This window comes from Natrix helvetica, assembly GCF_964273705.1.
Source record: "Natrix helvetica genome assembly, chromosome: 5".
Taxonomy (NCBI): domain Eukaryota; kingdom Metazoa; phylum Chordata; class Lepidosauria; order Squamata; family Natricidae; genus Natrix; species Natrix helvetica.
The window spans coordinates 146,804,918-146,829,812 of record NC_138551.1 but is presented as its reverse complement, the minus strand read 5'-3'; the positions used below and the strand labels follow the sequence as shown (position 1 = coordinate 146,829,812).

The window sequence follows — 24,895 nt, the reverse complement described above, 5'->3', positions numbered from 1 at the left end:
AGAATTTCAACCGAGTAGCTGCTTTCTTTCTCTCTCTTTCTCTCCCGCATCGTCGTCTTCCATTTTTGTGGTCTTCCCCATTGTCAATTCTTGTCTTCCTCTTCTTTTCTCTTCCTCTTCCCCGCTTTCGTTGACCGCAGTCTCTACGGAAGCAGCCCCATTCCCATTTTCAACATCGCAAGCCACCCCCCCCTGTCTGGCTCCTTTCTCCCTTCTTCCCCCAGCCCCGTGGCTCCCCTCCCCGCGTCTTCCCTGTCTGTCAGCCCCCACCTCCTGCCAGCAGGGCCGCTCAGTGTCCAGCCCTCGTCCCCACGGTACCGTCCGTACACAGTGGCACACCCCTGGACTTTGGCAGCTCCTCCTCCCGCACCCTCAGCAGGAACCTCCAGCCTTTCGGCCTCTTCGACTCCTCCGGGCATAAGCCCCAGTCCTCCAGCTGCACGGGTCCCTTCGTCCAGGGGTAGACCCGTAGCAGCTACCACCCTGCCCCTGTTCTCCACGTTGGGCAGCAGCCGTACCTCTTTCCCAGGCAGGATGCCCTCTAGGTATATTTGCTGCTGGGTGAATTTGTGTAAGGTTTTGTGTGTGTGTGTGTGTGTGTGTGCCCTGCTGGGTTGCAGTGATCAGCTAGATTTTGGAAGAGCACCTTTAGACTTCGGCTAATCCGTTTGCTTTTCAAACAAGTTTTATGGTTTTGCTTCCCTAATGGCGTTTTGTTTTGAGCTGCGCTAATCCTGACTTTGAACCCGCGTGGTGGGTTTTTTGGGGGGGGGCAAGATTCAAGGCGTTTTCCAGGGCAATGCAGAAGAAGGGAGGGAATATTTTACCAACTTAGGTAAGGTAAAGATTCCATTGCACAAATGTGCTAGTCGTTCCTGACTCTAGGGGGCGGTGCTCATCCCCGTTTCAAAGCCGAAGAGCCAGCGCTGTCCGAAGACGTCTCCGTGGTCATGTGGCTGGCATGACTCAACTCCCGAAGACGCACGGAACGCTGTTCCCTTCCCACCAAAGGTGGTCCCTATTTTTCCACTTGCATTTTTTTTACGTGCTTTCGAACTGCTAGGTTAGCAGAAGCTGGGACGAGTCACGGGAGCTCACTCCGTTACGCGGTGCTAGGGATTCGAACTGCCGAACTGCCGACCTTTCTGATCGACAAGCTCAGCCCCTTAGCCACTGAGCTGCGGCGTCTCCACTTTACTAAGTTAGAGAAGTTCTATTCTGCTTTTCAGCCCAAGAGATCTCAAGACGCTTCATGCAGTCTATTCATTGCAGACTGGCAAATATGAACCGGAAAGAAGAGATGAAAAATTAATAAAAGTAGAATATGCCGCTTGAGTATCAGTCACGGTCTTCAGGACGGATCGGGGTGGCTCTGCTTTCCCATCTCGTTGAACTAAACTGAAGTCCAAGTGAGGTTCTGGCTTAGACAAACAATGTGCAATATTTGGGACAGAGCAGGAGAAACATATTCGGAGCAGGGGTGTCAGCTTGGCAACTTGAAGACCTGTGGACTGCAACTCCCAGAATTCCTCAGTACTGGAAACTGAAGCCCTCAAGTTTGCCAAGGTTGACCATTCTTTGGCCAAAGGAGAAGTCATTAAGCTGCATTGGGAGAGAGAATTCCTGTAGTTTCCTGGAGATTCTGGAGTGATTCTAAAGCAGGGGTCCCCGAACTTGGCAACTTTGAATACTCGTGGACTTCAACTCCTAGAATTCACCAGCTGGAGTTGCCAAGTTCGAAGAACCTCTGTTGCAAACAGTCCTCCTTGAGTCCCAGAGTCAGGAAACGGTTTGGCCAGCAGATTTTCCCATAGTGGCGAAGAGCAATCGCTGAAAAGTCGGGGGGAAAATAAAATTGGTCCTCAGCCTTGGCAAAACTCTTTTTATCAGCTGGCATCCTCACCCTCCAGCTAGCGACAGGACAACGCAAGTCCCTCAAGACTCCCCCGGCAATCAAGTTTCCTTCCGATGTCAGGCAGTTGGAGGAGACAGACCGGGGTCTTCGCATCTGCCGAAGGCAGCTACCTCTTAACAGCCATTGCTGTTATATGATCAACAGGAATTGGGCCTTCCTTAAAATTCCTTGGGCGCTGCCATCCGTAATCTTCCCCAGAAGGCAGCCTGCTTGGCTTCTTTTGATCGCTTGTGTTTGCTTCCGAGGTTTGCCGGGGCACGCCTTAACTCTGTTGTGGCTCTAACCCAGGGGTGTCAAACCGGATTTATTTCAGGGCCAGATCAACATTGCAGTTCTCCATGCGCCGGCCGGAGGGGGGGTGAAGGGAAGCAGGGGGAGACGGGATGGACACCTCCAGCACCCTGCCAGCCAAAACGGGGTGCGGTGGGGGGGAGGCTGCGAGGTCCACCACGCCCCATTTTCAGCCTGGATGGCCTCCTGCAGCACTTTGCCAGCCAATGCGGGGTGCAGCCCCCCCTCCCTTCCACGTGAGCAACCCCTCTCCCATTTTGACTGCAGGAGGCCATCCAGGCTGAAAGTGGGGCGTGGCAGACCTCACACAGCTCTCCCAAGCCAGTGGTGGGTTCCGGGCGGTACGCCCCTATACGAGCGTACCGGTGCCAGCTGGCAGCAGCGGCGGCCACCGTACCGGTACGGTGCTTTGGAGGGCCCACCCGCCGGGCCTCGTTCTTTACCTCTATTTGAGCTAACCGGGCCATTTGCACATGTGCGTGTAGCGTACGGCGCCTGCGTGACCTCCGCCAAACAGCTGGAGCGTCGCAGGGCAGTGGGTGCCCATGGTGGACGCCCATTGCAGCGTACCAGTTGCGATGGGGTCCGGAACCCACCACTGCCACCACGCCCCCTTTTGGCTGCCAGAGGCATCGCGGGCCACTCCTTTACTATTTCCAGGCCAGATTGAAGCACCCCGTGGGCCTTGAGTTTGACACCCTCTCTTCTAACTCACGTGGCTGGTTTCCCAACTTAACGTGGCGCATGCTTGCAGTGGAAGATGGGTCTTGGTAGAAAACCCAACAGTGTGTGTGTGTGTGTGTGTGTGTCTTCCCTCCCTTCTCTTGTATTCATTGATCCACCTCTGCTTTCGTTATACTAGCATGTACGACAGCCCTTTCTCACTCCTCCTTGCCATTCCCGATGTCTCTGGAGACAGTTCTGAGGAAGAAAATGAGGAAGAGGAGGAGGAGGAGGAGGATTTTTCTTATGTGCCATTTGGGTCCAGGTACTCTAGAAAAAAAAAGAGTGTGACTTGTTTGCGTCTTCTGTCCTCAGGATCCCTCCCTTCCCTCCCTGGTCAGCATTTCATTTCAAATTCCTACCACTTCATAAAAAAAACATTTACCCTTTCGGGAGGATGAAATCTGGTTTTTTTTCCCCTTCTTCTTTTCTCCTCCCTAGGCTCTTCTTTAGTGCCAAATTATCCCAAGGTCGCTTTGTGAGTCAGGACTTTTGAAGCGAGCCTCGCAAAACTGGTTGCTTTGCACAAAATTGGATGCCTTGTGCACAGCCCGATGGTAAATCGTTACCATGATGACTCCCCCCCCCCCCCCAAATTGGCTTTTGTCTCTGCCTTGTTAAAGTAGAAGCCAGCCAAGAATTTTTATTTTTATTTTGGATCTATTAAAATGGGGAAATATCGCAATGAGGATGGCCATTTCCACCCACGAGAGAACTTTTTGCCAGAGTGATTAAGAGGCCACAGTTTCTATAATGGTTGTGGCTTGTTTGCTGCGTGTGAATTGGGCCATGAAGAGGATTGAAATCCTCCCAATGGATATCGCCCACAACTTTCCTGATGCTTTAGGGATGGCCTCAGCTGGCGGCCAATTCAATGAAAACTAGATGTGTTTGTGTAAATTTAATTTATCCCATCTGCTAAGCCCTGATCTCAGCTGTTGGGCTTAGTAAACCATTGTTTTACATAGTGGAGAGGTTAACCCAGACAAACGTACTGGCTGAAAGCATTATATAATTTTGGCCTGCATTGTTAGTTTATGGTTTACTAGCCAATAACCTGCCGTTGGCCGGGTATTTATTTATAGGGGGGGGAAATGTCCAGACCAAACATAATTTCTAATGTTGGATTTCCCGCCTTACCAGAGGGAGCCCCCTTATGGAGTACTGTGAAGCTGTTACCATGTCAACTCCACTGCGCTGTACAGTAGAAGCCATTTTACAGCAGTACTGTAGAAGCCCTTTTAAGGCACAACAGGCTGTATCTTAACAGAACACACACACCCCCGAGGGGCATTAGGGGTGTCTTACCCTCACAGTATCTGTTTCCAGAGAGTAAGTCATCTGTGTACTGAGTTTGGTTGAAATTGCTCGAGGCGTTTCAGAGTTCGCCTGGAACATACACACATACGCATACAGAGCCATTTTTGTATACCCTGTTTCCCCGAAAATAAGACCTCCCAGGATAATAAGCCCAATCGGGCTTTTGAGCTCATGCGCTAAAATAAGCCCCCTCCCCCAAATAAAGCCTTCCCCGAAAATATTGCAACACAGCAGCAGCCGTGAGGTGACCACGCTCGACCCCTCCTGCACCTCAAAAATAAAACCTAGAAAATAAGGGCAAGCGCTTATTTCGGGGTGGAGGCTTCAAAAGAAAATAAGACCCTGTCTTATTTTAGGGAAACACGGTATATAGATTATAATTGAGCAAACTCACTTAAGCAAAGCATGGGCACGGCTAGCGTGGTACGGTAACTTGTGAATGACAAGGACACTCTGCGAAACACTTGTGAGTCACAGCAAACAAATTTGATGGGAATAATAACGGTGCTTGGTTAGGCTTGAAAAAAAAGGCCCATGAGCTCATAATAAGCCAACGTGTCTAATTGGGCTGCATAAAAAAAAAGTGTCCAAAATACATACAAACGCGGTGTCTCTGTGTTGGCTCGTCTTTAAAAAGTCAAAACGACGGCATCTTACACAAAAATAGAGCGGCAACTACTATTTCCGAGAATACTTTGACCACAGGAGCCAGTTGTCAGACACAATCCGTGGGCTTGTTATTTTTGACTTGGGGGCAGCACAAACCCCATCCGTAGAATAGGACATCACGTTCTCAGTTTCCCCCCTCCCCTTCCCCAGGTGTCCAAAATCCTTGCAAGGATGTGCTCAGATTGCAACAAACGCTACGTCAAACCTGGAGTTGGGGTAGATGAAGAGACTGAAACCTTGCATGGGGATGTGAACTTGATAGGGGGTGTGGCCCACCAGCAGAGCTGGCAGCAAATTCAGACAGTGTGGAGGTTGGGGAGGAAGATGGGCCACTCCTGGAGTCTGGGGAAGGCTCTGATGAGGGCTCTGTGTCGGAGGCAGGGGGGGGGCAGAGCCGTATGCCAGCTATCAGCTGCCTTCAGAGTTGGACATCAGTGAGGCAGAAGAACAGCTGGAGCCTGTTCCCAGTGTGCGCATGCGCAGAGTGGCCAGACGAAGGGAACAGCTAAAGAACAGGGGTTGACTTGGGAGGAAGGCCACAGTTGGATGATGAATGGCCCCTCCCAGAGGAAATAAAAGAGGGGCAAAAGGGGAGTGGAGTTTGCAGGAGAGAATTAGTCCGCTTCATTGGTTCGTGACTCTCTGAGACTCCTGGCCAAGTTCTGCAGATACCGGCCTGGCAGCTCTCCAAGCCAGAGAAGGTCCGTGACTGTAAATCCTCCCTCGAAAGACTTTGCTGGATGTGAATGAGCAGAATTTACAGTCAATTAATAAAAGGGGTTTTTGTCAGGACAAGGAGTTTGCTTCCTGCTCTTCGGAAGCCTCGCTCAGAACAATAGGGCCTTCAGCCAAATTCCAGGTCTTCTGGGGTGGTCCCCACGAAACCTCTGCTGATTTGGGGACGGTTCAGCGGAGCCAGAGGATTCTGGGTTGAGGCGATGAGGTTGCTGGGCTTGCATCTCGCTTAACATGATGCTTCGTTATGCCAAGGATTAAGGTCCTCCCTAGGGTCATTCCATATCAAGTGTCCTGGGCCTCGACCATCACGGATTTCGATGAAATGTGGTGTGAACATTCACACACAGTCGGCAATGAACACTGGTAAAGTGTTACATTTGCCGATGCAGTACTTACAATACAACAGCAGAGTTGGAAGGGACCTTGGAGGACTTCTAGTCCAACCCCCTGCCTAGGCAGGAAACCCTATGGGAACCCTATCCAACATCTTCTTAAAGACTTCCAGTGTTGGGGCATTCACAACTTCTGGAGGAAATTTCTGTTCCACTGATTAATTGTTTTCACTGTCAGGAAATTTCTCCTTAGTTCTAGGTTGCTTTGATTAGTTGCTTCTTGTTCTGCTCTCAGGTGCCTTGGAGAATAGTTTGACTCCCTCTTCTTTGTGGCAACCCCTGAGATATTGGAACACTGCTATCATGTCTCCCTTGGTCCTAATCTAGACATACCCGGTTCCTGCAACAGTTCTTCGTATGTTTTAGTCTCCAGTCCCCTAATCCTCTTCGTTGCTCTTCTCTGCACTCTTTCTAGAGTCTCCACATCTTTTTTACATTGTGGTGACCAGAACTGAATGCCGTATTCCAAGTGTGACCTTACCAAGGCATTATAAAGTGGTATTAACACTTCACGGGATCTTGATTCTATCCCTCTGTTGATGCAGCCTAGAACTGGGTTGGCTTTTTTGGCAGCTGCTGCACACGGCTGGCTTGCAGAGGTAGAGTCATTTGACCCCCCATACCGCAGCCTTCGATCGTGCGACTCTTGAGGTTTCAGCAACTTTGGAGACTTAATATCCCCGGCAGTGTTTCGTTAAAAGAAACAAAACCTGGGCATCTCGTACAACGTGTTGCGCTCTTATTAAACAAAAATCATTCCCCTGAGTGATCTCCATCTAGATAAGTTGGAGCAAAATGTCTGGGGCTCGAAAAAGAAAAGTTTGGCTTTGTGAAGGAGGGAGAGTCCCCCCCCCCTTGAATTAATGAGGTGCGAATCGTCGGCTTTCCAAGCAGCATATTTCCAGATAAGCAGAAAATAAAACCCGAGAACATATTCTAATGAACATCTTTAATATAAAATAAAATAATAATACAAATCTTACTATCCAAACCTTACATTTTGGCAAGAGCTATGTTTCCCGCCTCCTTCGGCAGGCGAACGGAAGATCAGAAGGAAAGGAAAGAATGTGTGACGTATTATGACACATGCACATTAATCCTTGTCAGAGAAGAAACAATTCTACTGTATAACTCAGAATATAACCACAAGTTGACAAACCAATTGACGCAGTGACAGGCTTTTTGTACCTCTGGAAGGGACGGTAGGAGAAATGTCACACTTTACCGATGCTGACCGGGGACGTGTGCCCCGTGTTCACACCAAATTTCATCCAACTACATGATGATCGAGCAGGGCCCTTTCCTGAAATCAGGAAATCCACTTGACATGGAATTCCCCCCCTCCCCATAGTCCTTGTCCTCTTGGGGAGAAGAGAGTCCGTTCCGTTGGAGGGGAGAGTTTGCTCAGAACTTGAGGCAGATGTAAGGACTCCTAAGAGCAAGCTGTTTTCTCAGAGCCTCCTCCCAGGTGCCCCCTGCCACTCCCCAGGAACCATAGGGGGCTGGGTGGATGGGCCTACTCAATGTAAGGATGCCTATTGAGTGATAATGGGTTATCATGTAGACCGGTTGGCTAAGGAGAACAGGCTGTAACAGCCAAGGTGGGACTGGCTAGGTTTATTGGAAATTCACAGGTGGGGGGCGCGTGCAATCCAGGGATGACCCTTGCCCTATGCCGTGTTTCCGTCCAGCAGCACTTGCCCCCCAAAATCCATGGCCCTTCCCTTCTTGCTGGCTTCCGGAGGCCGCTCTAGCCTTTTGGATTCACTGGCAACCTCTTGCCCTGTTTTGTTTGCCAGTGGCGGAGGCTCCGGGGGGGCCAGCATTTCCGACTCGTGCAGCGACCATTTCGCCATTGAGACGTGCAAGGAGACGGAGATGCTAAACTACCTCATTGAGTGCTTCGACCGAGTGGGGATTGAGGAAAGGAAAGCGCCAAAGGTACCCTTCTCTTTCCCCCCCGTCCTCCCCCCAATTTTTGTCGTCTTGCTTCCTTGGAGGGCCCCCCCCCCCGCGCCCTCTAATTGATTAACTTTAGGTTCTTTTCCTTTCATTAAAAATGGACTCTGTGTTAAGTTGAAATATGGTCTTTATATGTAACTCAACATTTTTAGTGTCTTGTGTTTTTCAACCTTGGCAACTTTTGAGACGTGCGGACTTCCACCTCCCAGAATTGTGGGAGTTGAAGTCCATACATCTTAAAAGATGCTGAGGTTGAGATACACCCCCTTCTCCCTCTCCATCTCTTCCCCTCTCTCTCCCCGTCTCCCCTTCCCTTTTCCTCCGTCTCTCCCCTCCCTGTTTCCCCCTCTCTCCTCCCTGTCTCCCTGTTCCTTCTCTCCCTCCCCTCTCCCTTTCCCTTCTCCCTGTCTCCCCCCTCTCCCCCTCTCCCTTTCCCTCCCTCTGTCTCTCCCCTCCATGTTTCCCTCTCCCCCTCTCCCCTTCCTGTTTTATCCTCTCCCTTTCTCCTCCCTCCCGCCGTCTCCCCTTCCCTTTTCCTCCGTCTCTCCCCTCCCTGTTTCCCCCTCTCTCCTCCCTGTCTCCCTGTTCCTTCTCTCCCTCCCCTCTCCCTTTCCCTTCTCCTTGTCTCCCCCCTTCTCCCCCTCTCCCTTTCCCTCCCTCTGTCTTTCCCCCTCTCTCCTCCCTGTCTACCTCTTCCCCCTTCCCCCTCTCCTCCTCCTTGTCTCCCCTTTCCCTCCCTCTGTCTCCCCCTGTCTCCCCTTCCCGTCTCCCCCTTCCCTCTGTCTCTACCTCCCCTGTCTCCTTTTCCCTCCCTCCCTCCCTCCCCTCTCCCTCTCTCCCTCCCCTCTCCTGGGAGTTGTAGCCCACCTGTCTGAAAGTTGCCAGGGTGGAGAAACTCTGCTCTAAAGGGTGAAAGATGGGCTGCCTCGCCCTGTTTCTGCCTCTCCTTAGATGTGCAGCCAGCCGGTGGTGAGCCAGCTTCTGAGCAACATCCGGTCCCAGTGCATTTCTCACGCGGCTTTGGTGCTCCAAGGATCCCTAACGCAGCTGAGGTCAGTGGGACAGGAGGCCACTTAGCGATCCTTGCTTGACCTCCCCTTCCAACCTCTCGGGAATCTGAGACAAGCCGATAACAGCTTTCATGGATCTTGGGCTTCAGCGTTCTCTCAGGCACGCGGGGGGACTTTATGAAGCTTTTTGCCTCTCTCTCTCGCCCAGGTCAAACCAACAGCAGTCGTTGTTAGTGCCGTATATGCTGTGTAGGAATCTCCCCTTTGGTTTCATCCAGGAATTGGTGAGGACGACTCACCAAGATGAAGAAGTCTTCAAACAGGTAAGAAAGGAAACAAAAAGAGGCTAGCTTAGTTCTTGAGCTCCATACGTGCCACAGCCAACGTGTTGCTGGAATCTTGATCTATCACTGTGTTGTGACCCGCCAGCGGCCAGCTCTGATTCGGACAGTGAGGAGGGTTGAGGAGGAACATGGGCCAGTCCTGGAGTCTGGGGAAGGCTCTGATGAGGGCTCTGTGTTGGAGGCAGAGAGGGGGTCAGAGCCGTATGCCAGTTATCAACTGCCTTCGGAGTCAGTGAGGCAGATGAACAGCTGGAGGCTGTTCCCAGTGCGCGCATGCACAGAGTTGCCAGACGAAGGAAACAGCTAAGGGTCTACTTGGGAGTACGGCCACAGGTGGATGATGAATGGCCCCTCCCAGAGGACATAAAAGAGGTACGAAAGGGGAGTGGCGTTTGCAGGAGGCCATTAATTTCCTTCATTGGTTCGTGACTCTCCGAGACTCCTGGCCAAGTTCTGCAAATATCAGCCCGGCAGCTCTCCAAGCCAGATAAGGTCTGTGACTGTAAATCCTCCCTTGAAAGACTTTGCTGTATGTGAAGGAGCAGAATTCACAGCCAAGTAATAAAAGAAGTTTTTGTCTGGACAAGGAGTTTGCTTCCTGCCTCTTGGGAAGCCTCGGTTAGAACGCAGTGCACATTTTTAGCCTGTTGAACTAAAAATCATCTAAAAACTAAAAAAGCATCTGAAGGTGTGTTTTTTTTGGGCACCTCAGGCCACCCTTAATTGGTTCACCCTTAGGAGTGGCTCTTTTCTCCAAACAGATGCTAAGAAGCCACCTAATTCTTCTTGTTTTCCTTCTTCCAAACAGATCTTTATACCTATTTTACAAGGGCTGGCTCTTGCTTCGAAAGAATGCTCCTTTGATAGCGACAACTTTAAATACCCCCTCATGGTGAGTATCGGAAGAACCTGCTGATACTGCGTAAGCAGGATGCTTAACATTTGTGGCATCCCCTCTCTCGGTGGGGGTTTAGATGGCCTGGCGTAATGAAATATTTCTCTGCCCCCCCAAAAACACCCAAACCTTATTGGTTCAAACGGGGGCCCAAAAGGAAGGAAGACTTTTAATGGACTGCATTTGCTGGTTTTTTAAAAAAATATTTGGGCTCATCATCTTCATTTAACGATCCCATAATCCCTTGGACTCTGGGCAACTGAGTGGAGCTGAGTGTTACTGGCCGGATGCCCTTCCTCGCGTGCTCTCAGAAATGGCTCCACCAAAAATAACTCTCAGATTGTCCATCCTACCATAATGGAAGCAAAGGTAGTTTCAGTTTGCTCGTGTTTATTCTCAACCTAACCACCCCTATATTTTAACCTAAATCTGAAGCTGTCAGGCCTGCAGCCATCTTTCCTTTTGGATCTTAGGCCTGCCACACTTTCTATTATTCCACTATGTGTTTTCTATGGTGGGAAAACGGGAAGGGGGATTGCACGGAGTGAGACGCTATGTAGCCATAACAACATTCTTTCTAGAAAGCCAAGGTCATCCTTTGTCTCTGCACCTCTGCACCTGACCGGAACTGGATGGATGGAACTGCCAGCATGGCAGTGGGAGATTGGACTGTGTGATGGACTTGTGGGTGTGGGGGGCAAGATTTTGAACTTTCAACTGGGTGGGGAAAACCGGGAAGCTTTCAGATTCGGGATTTCCCAGATGTGCCGACACGACTCTCTTAATAAATAGGAACTTTGAGGAATCCTTTGCCTCAGACTCTGATTTATTTTGGGATGCTATTTGGAACCCTGACATTAACCCCAATCTCCTTTAAAATATTTTGCCAGCTATCCCGAACTTCGGGGTGCTATCCGGAGTCCTGCGCCCCAGCGTGGATGACACCCTGTCTCTTTCTCTCCCAGGCTTTAGGGGAACTGTGCGAGATCAAGTTTGGGAAATCGCATCCTGTCTGCAGCTTGGTAAGTAGGGAAAGCGACAGATCCTTGCGGGATTCTGGCAAAGGACGGGAAAGCCCAAGGTGGAGCAATCTGACCATCCCGCCCTCATCCCGCTCACTTTGGGGGAACCTCTCTCCTCTCTCTCTCTCCAGGTGGTCTCTTTGCCTTTGTGGTTGCCAAAATCTCTAAGCCCCGGGATGGGCCGAGAGCTCCAGAGACTCTCTTACCTTGGGGTATTCTTCGGCCTCTCCGTCTTTGCTGAGGATGATGTAAGTGCAGAGAAGAGCAACCAAGAGGATTAGGGAACTGGAGGCTAAATATATATATAAAAAACAGTTGCAGGGACTGGGTATGTCTAATGAAAAGAAGGACCAGGGGAGACATGATAGCAGCGTTCCGATATCTCAGGGGCTGCCCCAATAAAGAGGGGGTCAAATTATTCTCCAAAGCCCCTGAGGGTAGAGGACAAGAAGCAATGGGTGGAAACTAATCAAGGAGAGAAGCAACCTAGAACTAAGGAGGATTTTCCTGACAGTTAGAATCAGTGGAACAAATTGCCTCCAGAAGGCAGTTGTGAATGCTCCAACACTGGAAGTTTTTAAGAAGATGTTGGATAGCCATTTGTCTGAAGTGGTGTAGGGTTTCTTGCCTACGCAGGGGGTTGGACTAGAAGACCTCCAAGGTCCCTTCCAACTCTGCTATTCTATTCTATTGTAAGATGCGCTAGGGTTTGCCTGCATTTTCCTCTCTGGTTTAGCATGTTACCTGACCCCGATTTTTCACTTTATAAACCATGATTGCTGGCTTAGCATGTTATAGGTGCCCTTTCCAAACTATTGAGGTTAGCTTCTTCCTTTTGTTGGGAGGGGGCATCCCACATGCAATTCCCTACTTGCAGGAGAATTTCCAAATAAGGTAGAAATCTGGACCAAGGTCACAAACCTCCTGGGCGCTTTATATCAGCACCGGGCTCAAGATAGGAAGCAAAGGCCTCTCACGGAGTCAAAGCGCGGCTTATTAAATCCAACTATTGCCCTACATAAAGCTGACTGACCAGTGGAAGGGTCCTTCCTGCCAGCTTCCGAGACGCCTTGTGGCATCTCCTGCTGGGAAAACAGGTATTCTGTGCTGGCACAGGGCTCTCCGAGCTTGGCCCCTTTTAAGACCTGTGGACTTCAACTCCCAGAATTCCCCAGCCAGCATCTATGCACGCTTCCCTCTAGCTCGGGGTGTGTGGTTGGCTGGGATATTCTGGGAGTTGAAGTCCACAGGTCTTAAAAGGGGCCAAGCCCTGAGCTAGTGGGGAGGTGTGCATAGATGGTGTGTCTCCTCGTGACAATGAGTCTGGGAAAGCATCGGAGGACGGGTGGGAAAACATATTCACCCGTTAACTTTTCTTCTGTCTTGAGAAGATTGGGGGTTACCGCTGAGGCCAGAGACACAAGCACAAAAGGGACCCACTTGTGAAGCTCTGTGCAAAGGCAGCGGCGGCGGGATGCATATTTCGTTCCCACCGGTTGGCCGCGTAGGATTGGAAGGCAGCGTAGGATTGCCGCTCGCAATTGGATGTTTGTGTTGTTTTGCCCTTGCAGCCTAGAGTTGTGGAAAAATATTTCTCCGGGCCTGCCATTACTTTGGAAAACACCAGGGTCGTTAGCCAGTCATTGCAACATTACCTGGAGTCTGCCAGGGTAGGTGTGCTGAAGAAGCAACTTGAATTTTCACTTTTTGGAGAGGGTAGGGGAGAGAGGTCAATTGCTCACAGAAATTTATAGCCCTGAATTAAAATAGAAAAAAAATCCTTCCCTCCCTTCCCCTTCCTCTCTGCATTTATCCGTCTTGCGAGAGAGAGAGAGTGCTGCTTTGTTTATGATGTGTACGTTCATACCATATCAGAAGAATCGCTGCCTGTCTACATTAAGGGAATCCTTCAGGCTGTGATTCTTGGGATAGGTCAGGGGTCGGTAACCTTAAACTCTTGAAGAGCCACAAAAGTCCTACTCGGAAGGCCCCCACTCAATTCTGGAGCCTAGCGGAAGTCCCGTTCCCTCACCATAGAGTCTCCTCCTAGCACGGCATCCTTTTCCCTCTACCTGTCCTAACCAAAAGCCCTATCAATTGTGGGGCCGACCAGAAGTCTGGTTCCCTCACCATAGAGGTTAGGTTTAGGTTTAGGTTTATTAAATTTATAGACCGCCCCCTCTCCCCGCAGGGACTCGGGGCGGTGTACAGACCGTTCATATATAAAAACAACAAAACATGACATAAAACACCAGACATAACAACGCAAACATACAGTCTGTAAATATAACCCAAACTAATTAAATAATTAAAACAATTCTAAAACCAATTTAAAACCCCAAAATTTAAAATTTAAAAAGCCATCCAGGAAGGTCAGTAGTGAGTGTTACTTGTAATTACAATTAGGCCAGGCCGGCTAGTCGAAACAGGTGGGTCTTGAGTTTCTTACGGAAGGAGCGGAAGTCCAAGGTAGTTCTAATATCGGGGGGGAGGTCGTTCCAGAAGGTTGGGCCCATCACAGAGAAGGCCCTACTCCTAGGCACCGCCCGCCCGCACTGCTTAGCGGACGGTACCCGGAGGAGTCCCCCTCTGTGAGAGCGGATTGGTCGCAGGGATGTGTGGGGTAGAATGTGATCCCGCAGGTAACTAGGTCCCGAGCCATGGAGCCATAGAGTCTCCTCCTCCTAGCGTGGCCTCCTTTTTCCTCTACCTGTCCTAACCGAAAGCCCTATCAATTGTGGAGCCGACTGGAAGTCCGGTTCCCTCACCATAGAGTCTCCTCCTAGCACAGCATCCTTTTTCCTCTACCTGTCCTAACCGAAATCCCTATCAATTGTGGGGCCGACCAGAAGTCCAGTTCCCCCATCATAGAGTCTCCTCCTAGCACGGCCTCCTTTTTCCACTACCTGTCCTAACCGAAAGCCCTATCAATTGTGGAGCCGACTGGAAGTCCGGTTCCCTCACCATAGAGTCTCCTCCTAGCGTGGCCACCTTTTTCCTCTACCTGTCCTAACCGAAATCCCTTTCAATTGTGGGGCCGACCGGAAGTCCAGTTCCCCCATCATAGAGTCTCCTCCTAGCACGGCCTCCTTTTTCCACTACCTGTCCTAACCGAAAGCCCTATCAATTGTGGGGCCGACCGGAAGTCTGGTTCCCTCACCATAGAGTCTCCTCCTAGCGTGGCCTCCTTTTTCCTCTACCTGTCCTAACCGAAAGCCCTATCAATTGTGGAGCCGACTGGAAGTCTGGTTCCCTCACCATAGAGTCTCCTCCTAGCGTGGCATCCTTTTTCCACTACCTGTCCTAACCGAAAGCCCTATCAATTGTGGAGCCGACCGGCAACAGGGAGCCACAACAGAGCGATGAGCGAGCCACCTGCGGCTCCAGAGCCACACATGTTGCCGACCCCTGGGATAGGTGATGCCTGTGTAAAAGGTAAGCTAAGCTCGCAATCCTCAGTTCCTTTCTGCCTTTTTTCTCCTTTGTCAAACTTTTTAGCAAGAGTTATTTAAGATCCTGCACAGTATTCTGCTCAACGGAGAAACGCGGGAAGCTGCTCTCAGCTATATGGCCGCCGTGGTCAATGCCAACGTTAAAAAGGCACAAATGCAGGTGAGTTCTTTTTGCGGCCGCCACTAAGAGAAGGTGCACGGTAGGCAGGGTTTGCAGGAGCGGCCTCCGCGAGGCTCTTCTGTATGGATGGCAGGTAGACGCGGGGTGCGTGGGGCATGTTTCCCCCCCCCCCCCAGAAATGGTGGAGACCGGCTGCGCGTACAGTTAAATATTTTAGGGGAGGGCTTATTTTCAGGGGGAGGGCTTATTTTAGCACATGCGCTCAAAAGACCAATTGGGCTTATTACCCGGGTTGGTCTTATTTTTGGGGAAACAGGGTAGCATTGATAAAGTTACCTAGTTAGTGTCATTAAACGTCTGCAAGAAAGCAAGCAGACTCAGCACCAAGGACCCTTCATTTCAATCCTGAGCTACAAATATTCTATTTTTCCTTCCTTCCTTCCTTCCTTCCTTCCTTCCTTCCTTCCTTCCTTCCTTCCTTCCTTCCTCTTCCTTCCTTCCTTCTTTTCCTTCCTTCCTTCCTTCCTTTTCCTTCCTTCCTTCCTTCTTTCCTTCCTTTCCTTCCTTCTTTTCCTTCCTTCCTTCCTTCTTTTCCTTCCTTCCTTTCTTTGTTTCTTTCTTTCTTTTCCTTTCTTTCCTTTCTTCCTCTCTCTATCTCCCTTCCCTTTGGTCCTAGCACTGATGATGTTACCTAGTTAGGGTCATGAAACGTCTGCAGGAAACCAAGCAAACTCAGAGAGCACCAAGGACCACCCTGAGCTACAAATATTCTATTCTTTCTTTTCTTTTCTTTTTTTCGTAAAAACGTTTTTTATTTTTTCTTTCAAATTCATTCTTAAATATACATTCTTATAATTGCTATTTAACATTTGTCAACTCATATCATTTTTCCGCCTGCGTATTTACATGTTCATACTTTATTTCCCCTCCCCCTGATTTAATAATATGCCGTCTGAGATTTGTTTTCTGCTTCGTTCCTTTCTCTTTCTCTTTGCATCTTTTTTCAAGCCAATCATAAAATCTCCCCATGCCCTGTAAGTACACTGATTCCTCCTTGTCCTTTATTCTCAATGTCAACCTGTTCATTTCTGCACAATCTAATATCTTCTTTATTACCTCCCTTTCCGATGGGGGTTTTGTCTGCTTTCCAATGTTGTGCAAATACAATTCTAGCTGCTGTTATTATCTGTACAATCAAATATGAATCTTCTTTACTATATTTCTCTGGTAGAATACCCAATAAGAATATCTCTGGCTTAAACTCTACAGACTGATGTATCATTCTCTCTAACCATGTTTGTATTTTAACCCAATAGCTTCTCTTTTCTTTTCTTTCCCTCCCCCCCTCCCTTCTCTTTGGTCCTAGCACTGATGATGTTACCTAGTTAGGGTAAGGAAATGTCTGCAAGAAAACAAACTCAGAGAGCACCAGGGACCCCTCATGTCCACCCTGAGTTATAACTATTCTCCCTTATTGGGGAGTCAACTCAAGTCCTAACCCAGCTCCTTAATTTTGGCTCCTCTTTGTTGGGCCCGCAGGCGGACGATCGGCTGGTGTCTACGGATGGCTTTATGCTGAACTTCCTGTGGGTGCTGCAGCAGCTGAGCACAAAAATCAAACTTGAGACGGTCGATCCGTCCTACATCTTCCACCCTCGGTGTCGAATCGTGGTGCCCGCAGATGAAACGCGCGTCAAAGCTACCTTGGAGGATGTCAGCAGCTGGATGGTTGAGCTGTGTGAGTTGACAACGTCTTTTCCTCGGATACGTGCACCGGTATCAGTCTTTGTGTGTGGATGGAGACCTTTCTTGGAATCTGTACCAAGACTCCTGTGCTAATTTGAAAAGTGTTCCCCCCCCCCTGCTTCGTTGTATTTTAGGTGTTTTTATGGGGTGGCGATCCCCTTTTGCGACTTTCTGACAAAGCCGATGGGGGAACCCAGATTCACTTAACAACTGTGTGGCTCACTTAATGACTGCAGTGACTCACGTAATAGCTGTTATCCAGAAAGGTCGTAGAATGGGGCAGTATTCACTGAATAAATATCTCGCTTAGCAATGTAAATTTGGGGCCTAATGGTGGTCATAAGTCAAGGACCGCCTGCATAGTGCCCATGAGTTCTTTTTGCACCTGTCATTGTTGGCATCTGTTTTTGCATCCTGAAAGAAACTGAAGATGCTCTGCGGGAGATGGGTGGTTAGGAGATGGATGGATGGGGTGGGTGGGTGGATGGATGGGATGGGATGGGATGGGATGGGATAGATGGATGGATGGATGGATGGATGGGATAGATAGATCGATGGATGGGATAGATGATGGATGGATTGGATGGATGGATGGGATAGATGATGGATGGATGGGATGGGTGGGTGGGTGGGTGGGTGGGTGGATGATGGATGGATGGGATAGATAGATATATGGATGGATGGATGGGATAGATGATGGATGGATGGATGGGATAGATAGATGGATGGGTGGGTGGGTGGATGGATGGGATAGATAGATAGATGGATGGGATAGATGGGTGGGTGGGTGGGTGGATGGTATGGGATGGTATGGGATGGGATGGATGGATGATGGATGGATGGGATAGATCGATGGATGGATGGATGGATGGATGGGATAGATCGATGGATGGATGGATTGGATGGATGGATGGATGGGATAGATGATGGATGGATGGATTGAATGGATGGATGGATGGGATAGATAGATGGATGGATGGGATAGTTGGATAGATGGATGGATGGGATAGATAGATGGATGGATTAAATTTGGTTCCTATGACAGATGAGATCCCTGCTTAAATCCTCTGGCACATGTCTTACATTTCATTTGGATTTCCTACTTTATCATTTACATTCTTGTTCTTTCTCTTTCCACAGCCAGGGATCAGTCTCTCTTCTCTGAGCCAAAATTCCCAACGGAATGTTTCTTCCTGACCCTCCACGCCCACCACCTCTCCATCTTACCGAGTTGCCGTCGATACATCCGTCGACTCAGAGCCATCCGGGAGCTGAACAGGTTAGCCAAAAAAAAAAAAAAAAAAAAAAGCATCGTTAGTCATTTTGGGGAGTTTGAGCAAGACTTTGGCAGGAAAATGATAGCAGTATGTTCCCATATCTAAGGGGCTGCCACAAACAAAGGGGGAGGGGAGGGGTTTCCACCTATTCTCCAAAGGACCCGAGGGCAGAACAAGAAGCAATGAGTGGAAACTAATCAAGGAGAGAAGCAACCTAGAACTAAGGAGAAATTTCCTGACAGTTAGAACAAATAATCAGTGGAACAGAAGTTGCCTCCAGAAGTTGTGAATGCTCCAACACTGGAAGTTTTTAAGGAGATGTTGAATGACCATTTGTCTGAAGTGATGTACGATCTCCTGCTTGAGCAGGGGGTTGGACTAGAAGACCTCCAAGGCCCCTTCCAACTCTTGTTATTCTGTAAAAAAATAAATAAAGCTGAGGTGCTGGTAAGATAGTCTAAGCTAGCCTTTCTCGGCCTCAGCCCCTTTAAAATGGGTGGATTCCAACTCCCAGAATTCCCCATGCCAGTCGGGGGAATTCTGGGAGTTGAAGTCCGCTCCTTTTATAAAGCAGCTGAGGTTTGAGGAAGACTCTTCTAGGAAAACCTGGGTTGTTTATGTAGCGAGAAGAGAGGAGGGAGGGAAGAGTTGTCTGCTTTGTATGCACAAGGGAGCTTCGCGCGAGGTGTAACGCCGTGCCAGCCTTTATTATTTTGTTTTTATTTTTTGCCTCTCGAGCCCGGGGAGGTTGGCATTTTCAGAGCTCTGGGCAGCATTGATGTGTGATGAGAACATGGTGTGCCCAGATGAACTTGGCACGCCGTGGCTTGGCGGCTCCGGGTGGCTGTGGGAGGGCGCGAAGGCGGTCTTTTTTCGGTGAGCTCATGCATTGTGGGAATATCCTCTGTGCCGGGAAGCAGCGCTTAAAAAGCCTCCTTAGAGCTTGGAGCCAATGGCTTCATTGTTGGAGCCGGGTAGAGTAATCCGTTGGCAGAACCTGGCCAGAGAACGTCTGCGTGGATGGCATTGTGAGAGCAGAAGCCAGGCTGAGGAACATGGGGGTGGGGGGGGTCGGAGGGGTAGGGATAAGCAGCAGAGAAGGAAGGGGGGGGCGGTCCCCCAGAGACCTGGAGAAGGAGAAAGAAGCAGATGGATTTGTTGATTTCCTGCTTTCTTTATAATGATGCGCCTTTCGAAACCAGCGCTGGAATCTTTCTAAAAAGAGAGAGGCCTTTTTTCTCCTTTGCTTTTCAAGGATTGTAAGCTCAAACATAGCCGTAGCTTTACTGAAAAACAGCCAAGCGGAAGGGCTTGAAATCCCTCCTGAGCATTGGCCAGCCAATCTTTTCAAGGCTTTTCATTTAGAAGTCAACATCTGGAAAGAAAACTCCGTTAGGTCTCCGATTTCTGACCTGGAAGGGTTTTTTTGGAAGCTGTGCAGCAAGGCTGGATTTGATTGAAATCGATTGAAATCAGGATTGAAATCCTGATTTAAATCACTAGTAAAATAAAAGGCTTGATTTAAATCGACTCAATTGACATCGTAATTTTTAAAACAGCATTTGTTGAATTTTCCAACATTTAAAAGACAAGACACAAATGTACACCTTATAACAGCTTTTCCATATTGGTATCAATATCTTTCATAACAATCCCATTTACAGAAATTTTACCTCCATTTCTCTATCCTAAATTATATCCTTATTTGGGTTATAATAGCATCAAGTCAATATCATCTCTTTACTATACCTTTTTCATTCTATATATTATACTTTAACATTTTATGCTACATTTTACGTTTACTCTCAAGTCAGGAATGCCATCTGCCGTATTTTCCGGAGTATAAGACTCACCAAGACTTTGAAGAGGCAAATTAAAAAAAAAAGTTTTTGCACTCTGCAGACCTCCCCAAAATGGCCCATTTTTCGCGACAAACACATGCATAGCCTTAGGAGCTTGTAGAGTGCTTCTGGGGGGTTGGGGGACCCAAAATCGAGCAAAAAATTGTGCGTTTTTCACCAAAACGGGCCCATTTTTTGTCAAAAAAAGGGCATGCATAGCCATTAGGAGGCTTATAGAGTGCTGCTGGGGGTGGCGAAAATGAGCAAAAACCTCATTTTTCCCTTCCCCAGCCCCCAGGAGCACTCTGGAAGCCTCCTAAAGGCTATGCATGGCCCTTTTTGCAAAGGGGGGGGGGGGTTGGGAGGCCAACAATGCTGTATTCAGTGTATAAGATGCACTCAGATTTTCAGCCTCTTTTTTGTGGGGAAAAAGGTGCGTCTTATACTCAAAAAAATACGGTATTCCTGATTTGATAGTACTCGGTTTCTTCCCTCTCCTTCATTTCCATAGACAGTCTATCCATTTCTGCACATTCATAGATTTTCCTTCTTATAATCGGGTCTGGAGGAGTATCTGTTTGTTTCCAATTCTGTGCTAACACGATTCTACTTGCAGTTAGAATATGTAATGTTATATATTGTAGTTTTTTCCCCATTTTCCCATCAGGAATACCCAGGAGAAAGAGTTCCAGCTTCAACTCTATCCTCTGTTCAGTGATCTCTTCCAGCCAGTTTCTTATCTTACGCCAATATCATCTGACCTTACATCGTAATTTTTAAAGAGCAACTGTCATCTCTGTCCCGGCGCCTCCTCTGACCCAGTGACAGTCCCATTCACTTTAATGGGGCAGCTGGTGACGTGGCAGGGATACAACAAGTTGAGGGACGTGGCGGGCAGCAGTAAGTGAGCGCCCGCTAACAGGCGCTGCCATGATGGATTTGAAATGACCGGTGCTCTCTAAATGTAAGGACTCATTCTGGCTGCTAGTTGGAATCTTTAATATGATTATTTGCAAACAAAATGTAGGTTCCCTATTTAGCTTCCAAAAGCATTTTATTAAAAACAAATGTGATAAAAATAAAAACCCGATTTAAATTAAACAAATCCAATTTATTTTTATTTTTTTTAAAAAAACATCAATTTTTATCCACCCTGCTGTGCAGTATTAGCTGAATCTGCAAGGGTGTCTAATCTGCCCGGTATAACTATAGACACCTCCCATCCCTTGTTTTGCAAATAACCAAAGAGGAAAATTTGATGCTTTTTTTTTCTCACTTTATTTTTTTTAATTGTTTTAATTAAACAAAAAACACACACAAAAACATTCTTCATTACATCTTCCAGAAAGCACGTCGATTGGTTACAAATAAATTTCGTGCGTTACTACAATCATTCTTTATACTTCATTCATATTGAATTGTACATTTTAAATCAGAAACATTTATACCCTCAATATACCATCATTCTCATTTAACTATATTTGTTTAAACGTGCTTTTGTCTAGAATCATTTATATTTATATTATAATAAATCTAGACAAAAATTTATTACTAGAATTTATAAGTACCCAGGAGAGATTACATCTTTATAACAAAATCTAAACAAAGAAATATTAATAAAATTAATAAATCTTTTCCCCAGGTCCCATATTTGGGTTTTTTTTAATTGGTGGTGCGTTTGTTTTTTAATGGCTTTATTTTAGGCCAGTTGGTTTGTGAGTTAACCAGCTTGCCCAAAATAAAGCCATTAAAACAATGCACCACCAATAAAAAAAGAGAAGCCCCCAATACCCTCTCCGATCATAAATAAATGCAAATAAATAAATGCTTCGGCCATCCCAAGTTCGCAACAAATGTCTTTAGATTTAAACTGCACGTTGTTGTTTTTTTACTTTAAAAAAAAATCAGGGTTATCTTTTAAAATGCAATCAAAACCAAGGTTTTAAGGAAAGGGAAAAATAGGGAAAGGGGGAAAAAAGCGCGGATTTCCATTTTTTTCGGCACTAAATGAATGGTTGTAAGTTGAGGACTCCCTGTATTTCTTCCTGGCCAGTTGACACAGTTTTCCTCTTGCGATGGTTTGAGCGCTGACGTTTTTCTCCTGATGACTCGAATCTTCCCCCCACTCACACTTTCCCGGGTTTTCCGCAGGACCGTGGAGGATTTGAAGAATAACGAAAGTCAGTGGAAGGATTCTCCCCTAGCTACCAGGCATCGAGAGATGTTGAAGCGATGCAAAACCCAACTCAAGGTTTGTGGCTAACCACTCGCCCGCTTATGGCACCCTCCCGGGGAGGGAGGGAGAGAGAGAGGGGCGGGAAGGCTACTTTTCATGACTTGTTAAGGTTGCGTTGATTCATTTTGGCTCTCGCCGTGCCCTGCCCAGAAATTGGTGCGATGCAAAGCTTGCGCAGATGCCGGTCTGTTAGATGAGAATTTTCTCCGAAGGTGCCTCAACTTTTACAGCGTGGTCATCCAGCTCTTGCTACGGATTCTTGATCCTGCCTACCCTAAGTGAGTTTGCGTGCCGACAGATCAGGGGTGGGCTGCTCCCAGTGGTGGGATTCAAATTGTTTTACTGCCGGTTCTGCGTGCGTGGCTTGGTGTGCAGGGCAGGGCATGACTTGGTGTGCATGGCAGGGGAAGGATGCTGTAAATTCTCCATGCCCTTCTCACTTCAGGGGAAAGTTACTGCAAAATCCCCATTCCCTCCCCACTCCAGGGGAAGGATACTGCAAAATCCTCATTCCCTCCCCACTCCAGGGGAAGGATACTGCAAAATCCCCATTCCCTCCCCACTCCAGGGGAAGGATACTGCAAAATCCCCATTCCCTCCCCACTCCAGGGGAAGGATACTGCAAAATCCCCATTCCCTCCCCACTCCAGGGGAAGGATACTGCAAAATCTCCATTCCCTCCCCACTCCAGGGGAAGGATACTGCAAAATCTCCATTCCCACCCCACTCCAGGGGAAGGATACTGCAAAATCCCCATTCCCTCCCGATCAGCTGGGACTCGGGAGGCAGAGAATAGATGGAGGCAGGGCCAGTCAGAGGTGGTATTTACGGGTTCTCCGAACTACTCAAAATTTCCTCTACTGGTTCTCCAGAACCGGTCAGAACCTGCTGAATACCACCTCTGGCCTCTATGGGTTTGCCCAGCTAACATTATGGCTGGTTCGGAGAAGCTCCAAATCCCACCCCTGGCTGGCCCCACCCACCACACCACTCCCCCTCCCAGGAGTCTCTGCGCGGCCCATTTCGGATGCGAGGTAAGTGCAGGGCCCGCACGGAAGCTCAGGGAGGGGGGAAAAACGGGCCTCCCGGAAGGCCCTTGGAGCACGGGGAGGCAGTTTTCACCCTCCCAGAGGTTCGAGGAAAGCCTCCAGAGCCTGGGGACGGCGAAAACAACCCCCCCCCCCCCCATGGTGCAGGAGCTTGACTAGGCCATGCCCAGTATAGCTACCCCCACCCAGAGCAGAGAACCCCTGGCTGAAATTTTTGAAGCCCACCCCTTCTTACGGTCTTCCCCATCCCTTGCTGGACTGGACTGCTGTGGGATCTAAAAGCCCAATCAGCTAAAACTGCAGCGCCCACCCGCCACTCCCCTTTGGGTTCCTGGGACCAGTTCTGTGGGGAAAGTTTTTTTCTGTGGACCAGAGGGGGGGGGGCGGTATAGTTTCATATGCCGCCTACATCCTGCAGATGGGACTTCACTTGTTTGCCCAGGCCGGTTTCTGCCATGCCGTGGCCCTGGTGCCAGTCCACAAACCGGGAGCTGGGAACCCCTGAGCTGAAGTCTCTGTTGTCAGAGGGATAACGTTTGATGGGGCACCTCTGTGCTCGGCTCTAAATTCTGCCCTGAAATGCGCCTCCAGGGGTAATCCTAACAATTTCAGAGAGCCGTCTCGAAAGCACAGTTAGCCCTCAAACCTAGAAGCCTAATTAAGCCTGGAATGACGCTCGTAGGTCGGGCTGTTTATGAAGCGACTCTTTTTCCTTAAAAGGATTTTTTTTCTGTCCTATCTGCAGCATAAAACTGCCTTTAAACCCAGATGTCCCAAAAGTCTTTGCAGCAATGCCTGAGTTTTACGTGGAAGACATTGCGGAATTTTTGTTTTTTATTGTACAGTAAGTCAAACAAACAAACTTCATTTCTTGTGGATTGAAATGTTCTGGGGTAGCCTCTTGAGGGGAGAAACCACGATGCTTTGGATTGAACAGTCGCTCTGGATAGCGAGACGGGCGGCGTATACATTGACCGTATTTATTCGAGTATAACGCGCACACGTGTATAACGCGCACCCCCTAATTTTCGATTAAAAATCGGTATAAAATTTTGTTTCACACCAAATTTTGTTGCATATGCAAAAAGAAATATTTTTGATTGAATACATGTATAGAATAGAAATTTGGAAAATGTCTAGCTTTTTAAAGCTTAGAAGGAAGATGGGTTATTAAGGAAATAGGTTATTAAGGAAAAAAATCCCACTGACAATGTAGTGAAGCAGAGGCACATGGAGAAGAGAAAATATGACATCAGTATAATGGGGGGAAATTATCTTTTACCATAAGTTTTAAGAATCACTGTACCTGCTACTCCCAGTAAAATATCTGCGTGCATTTATGCTATAAGTAGAAATTCTGTTGCAATTGCCCCAATTGGTTCACATTTAAGGGAAATAGGACCCGTTCACAGGACCTGCCTCTCACCCTCTTCGCGGGTCCTGTGAACGGCGGCAGCAGCGGCGGCAATAGCTGGGAGACAAAGGAGGGGAAAGGCGGCAGGCAGCTGAGTTGCGACTATTGAGCGCGGCGCGGCGCCGCCTGATGCCGGGATCGAGGCTGCAGTCCGGAAATTTACAATTTACCCCAGCCCTCGTTTATAACGCGCACCCACACTTTGATTCCTTTTTTTGGTACAAAATTTTGTGTGTTATACTCGAATAAATACGGTAATTCATAAATAAAAATAAAGAAAAGCAAGGAGTTTACTTTAGTCTCCTTCCTTGATCCCCAGTCCTCCTTTTCAGGGGGATATTGGCGTTTCTCCAGGTTTGCTTCTAACCAGGTGGTTTGGGGGCAAGAGGCTGACTCTGTAAACCACTTAGAGAGGGGTGTAAAAGCACCGTGAAACAGTATATAAGTCTAAGTACTGTTATGGATGGGTGGGTGGGTG

At 48.3% G+C, this 24,895-nt stretch overlaps 1 protein-coding gene across 3 annotated transcripts in view; it reads left to right on the top strand.

The window, feature by feature from the left end:
* The window catches only part of UBE4B (ubiquitination factor E4B), a 61,282-nt gene that overhangs the window by 21,324 nt on the left and 15,063 nt on the right, over positions 1 to 24,895 (top strand). For 2 of the 3 annotated variants that reach the window (XM_081955498.1, XM_081955497.1), the window contains exons 7-19: positions 7,848 to 7,989; positions 8,962 to 9,062; positions 9,229 to 9,343; positions 10,173 to 10,256; positions 11,225 to 11,281; positions 11,413 to 11,529; positions 12,853 to 12,951; positions 14,780 to 14,893; positions 16,394 to 16,592; positions 17,741 to 17,879; positions 21,870 to 21,969; positions 22,105 to 22,232; positions 23,749 to 23,847. In XM_081955498.1, the coding sequence (XP_081811624.1) occupies positions 7,848 to 7,989; positions 8,962 to 9,062; positions 9,229 to 9,343; positions 10,173 to 10,256; positions 11,225 to 11,281; positions 11,413 to 11,529; positions 12,853 to 12,951; positions 14,780 to 14,893; positions 16,394 to 16,592; positions 17,741 to 17,879; positions 21,870 to 21,969; positions 22,105 to 22,232; positions 23,749 to 23,847 (1,494 nt within the window). Of the gene's footprint in view, positions 1 to 140; positions 546 to 3,068; positions 3,195 to 7,847; positions 7,990 to 8,961; positions 9,063 to 9,228; positions 9,344 to 10,172; positions 10,257 to 11,224; positions 11,282 to 11,412; positions 11,530 to 12,852; positions 12,952 to 14,779; positions 14,894 to 16,393; positions 16,593 to 17,740; positions 17,880 to 21,869; positions 21,970 to 22,104; positions 22,233 to 23,748; positions 23,848 to 24,895 lie in introns of all 3 variants that reach the window. The other variant, XM_081955499.1, reaches the window with a different exon arrangement.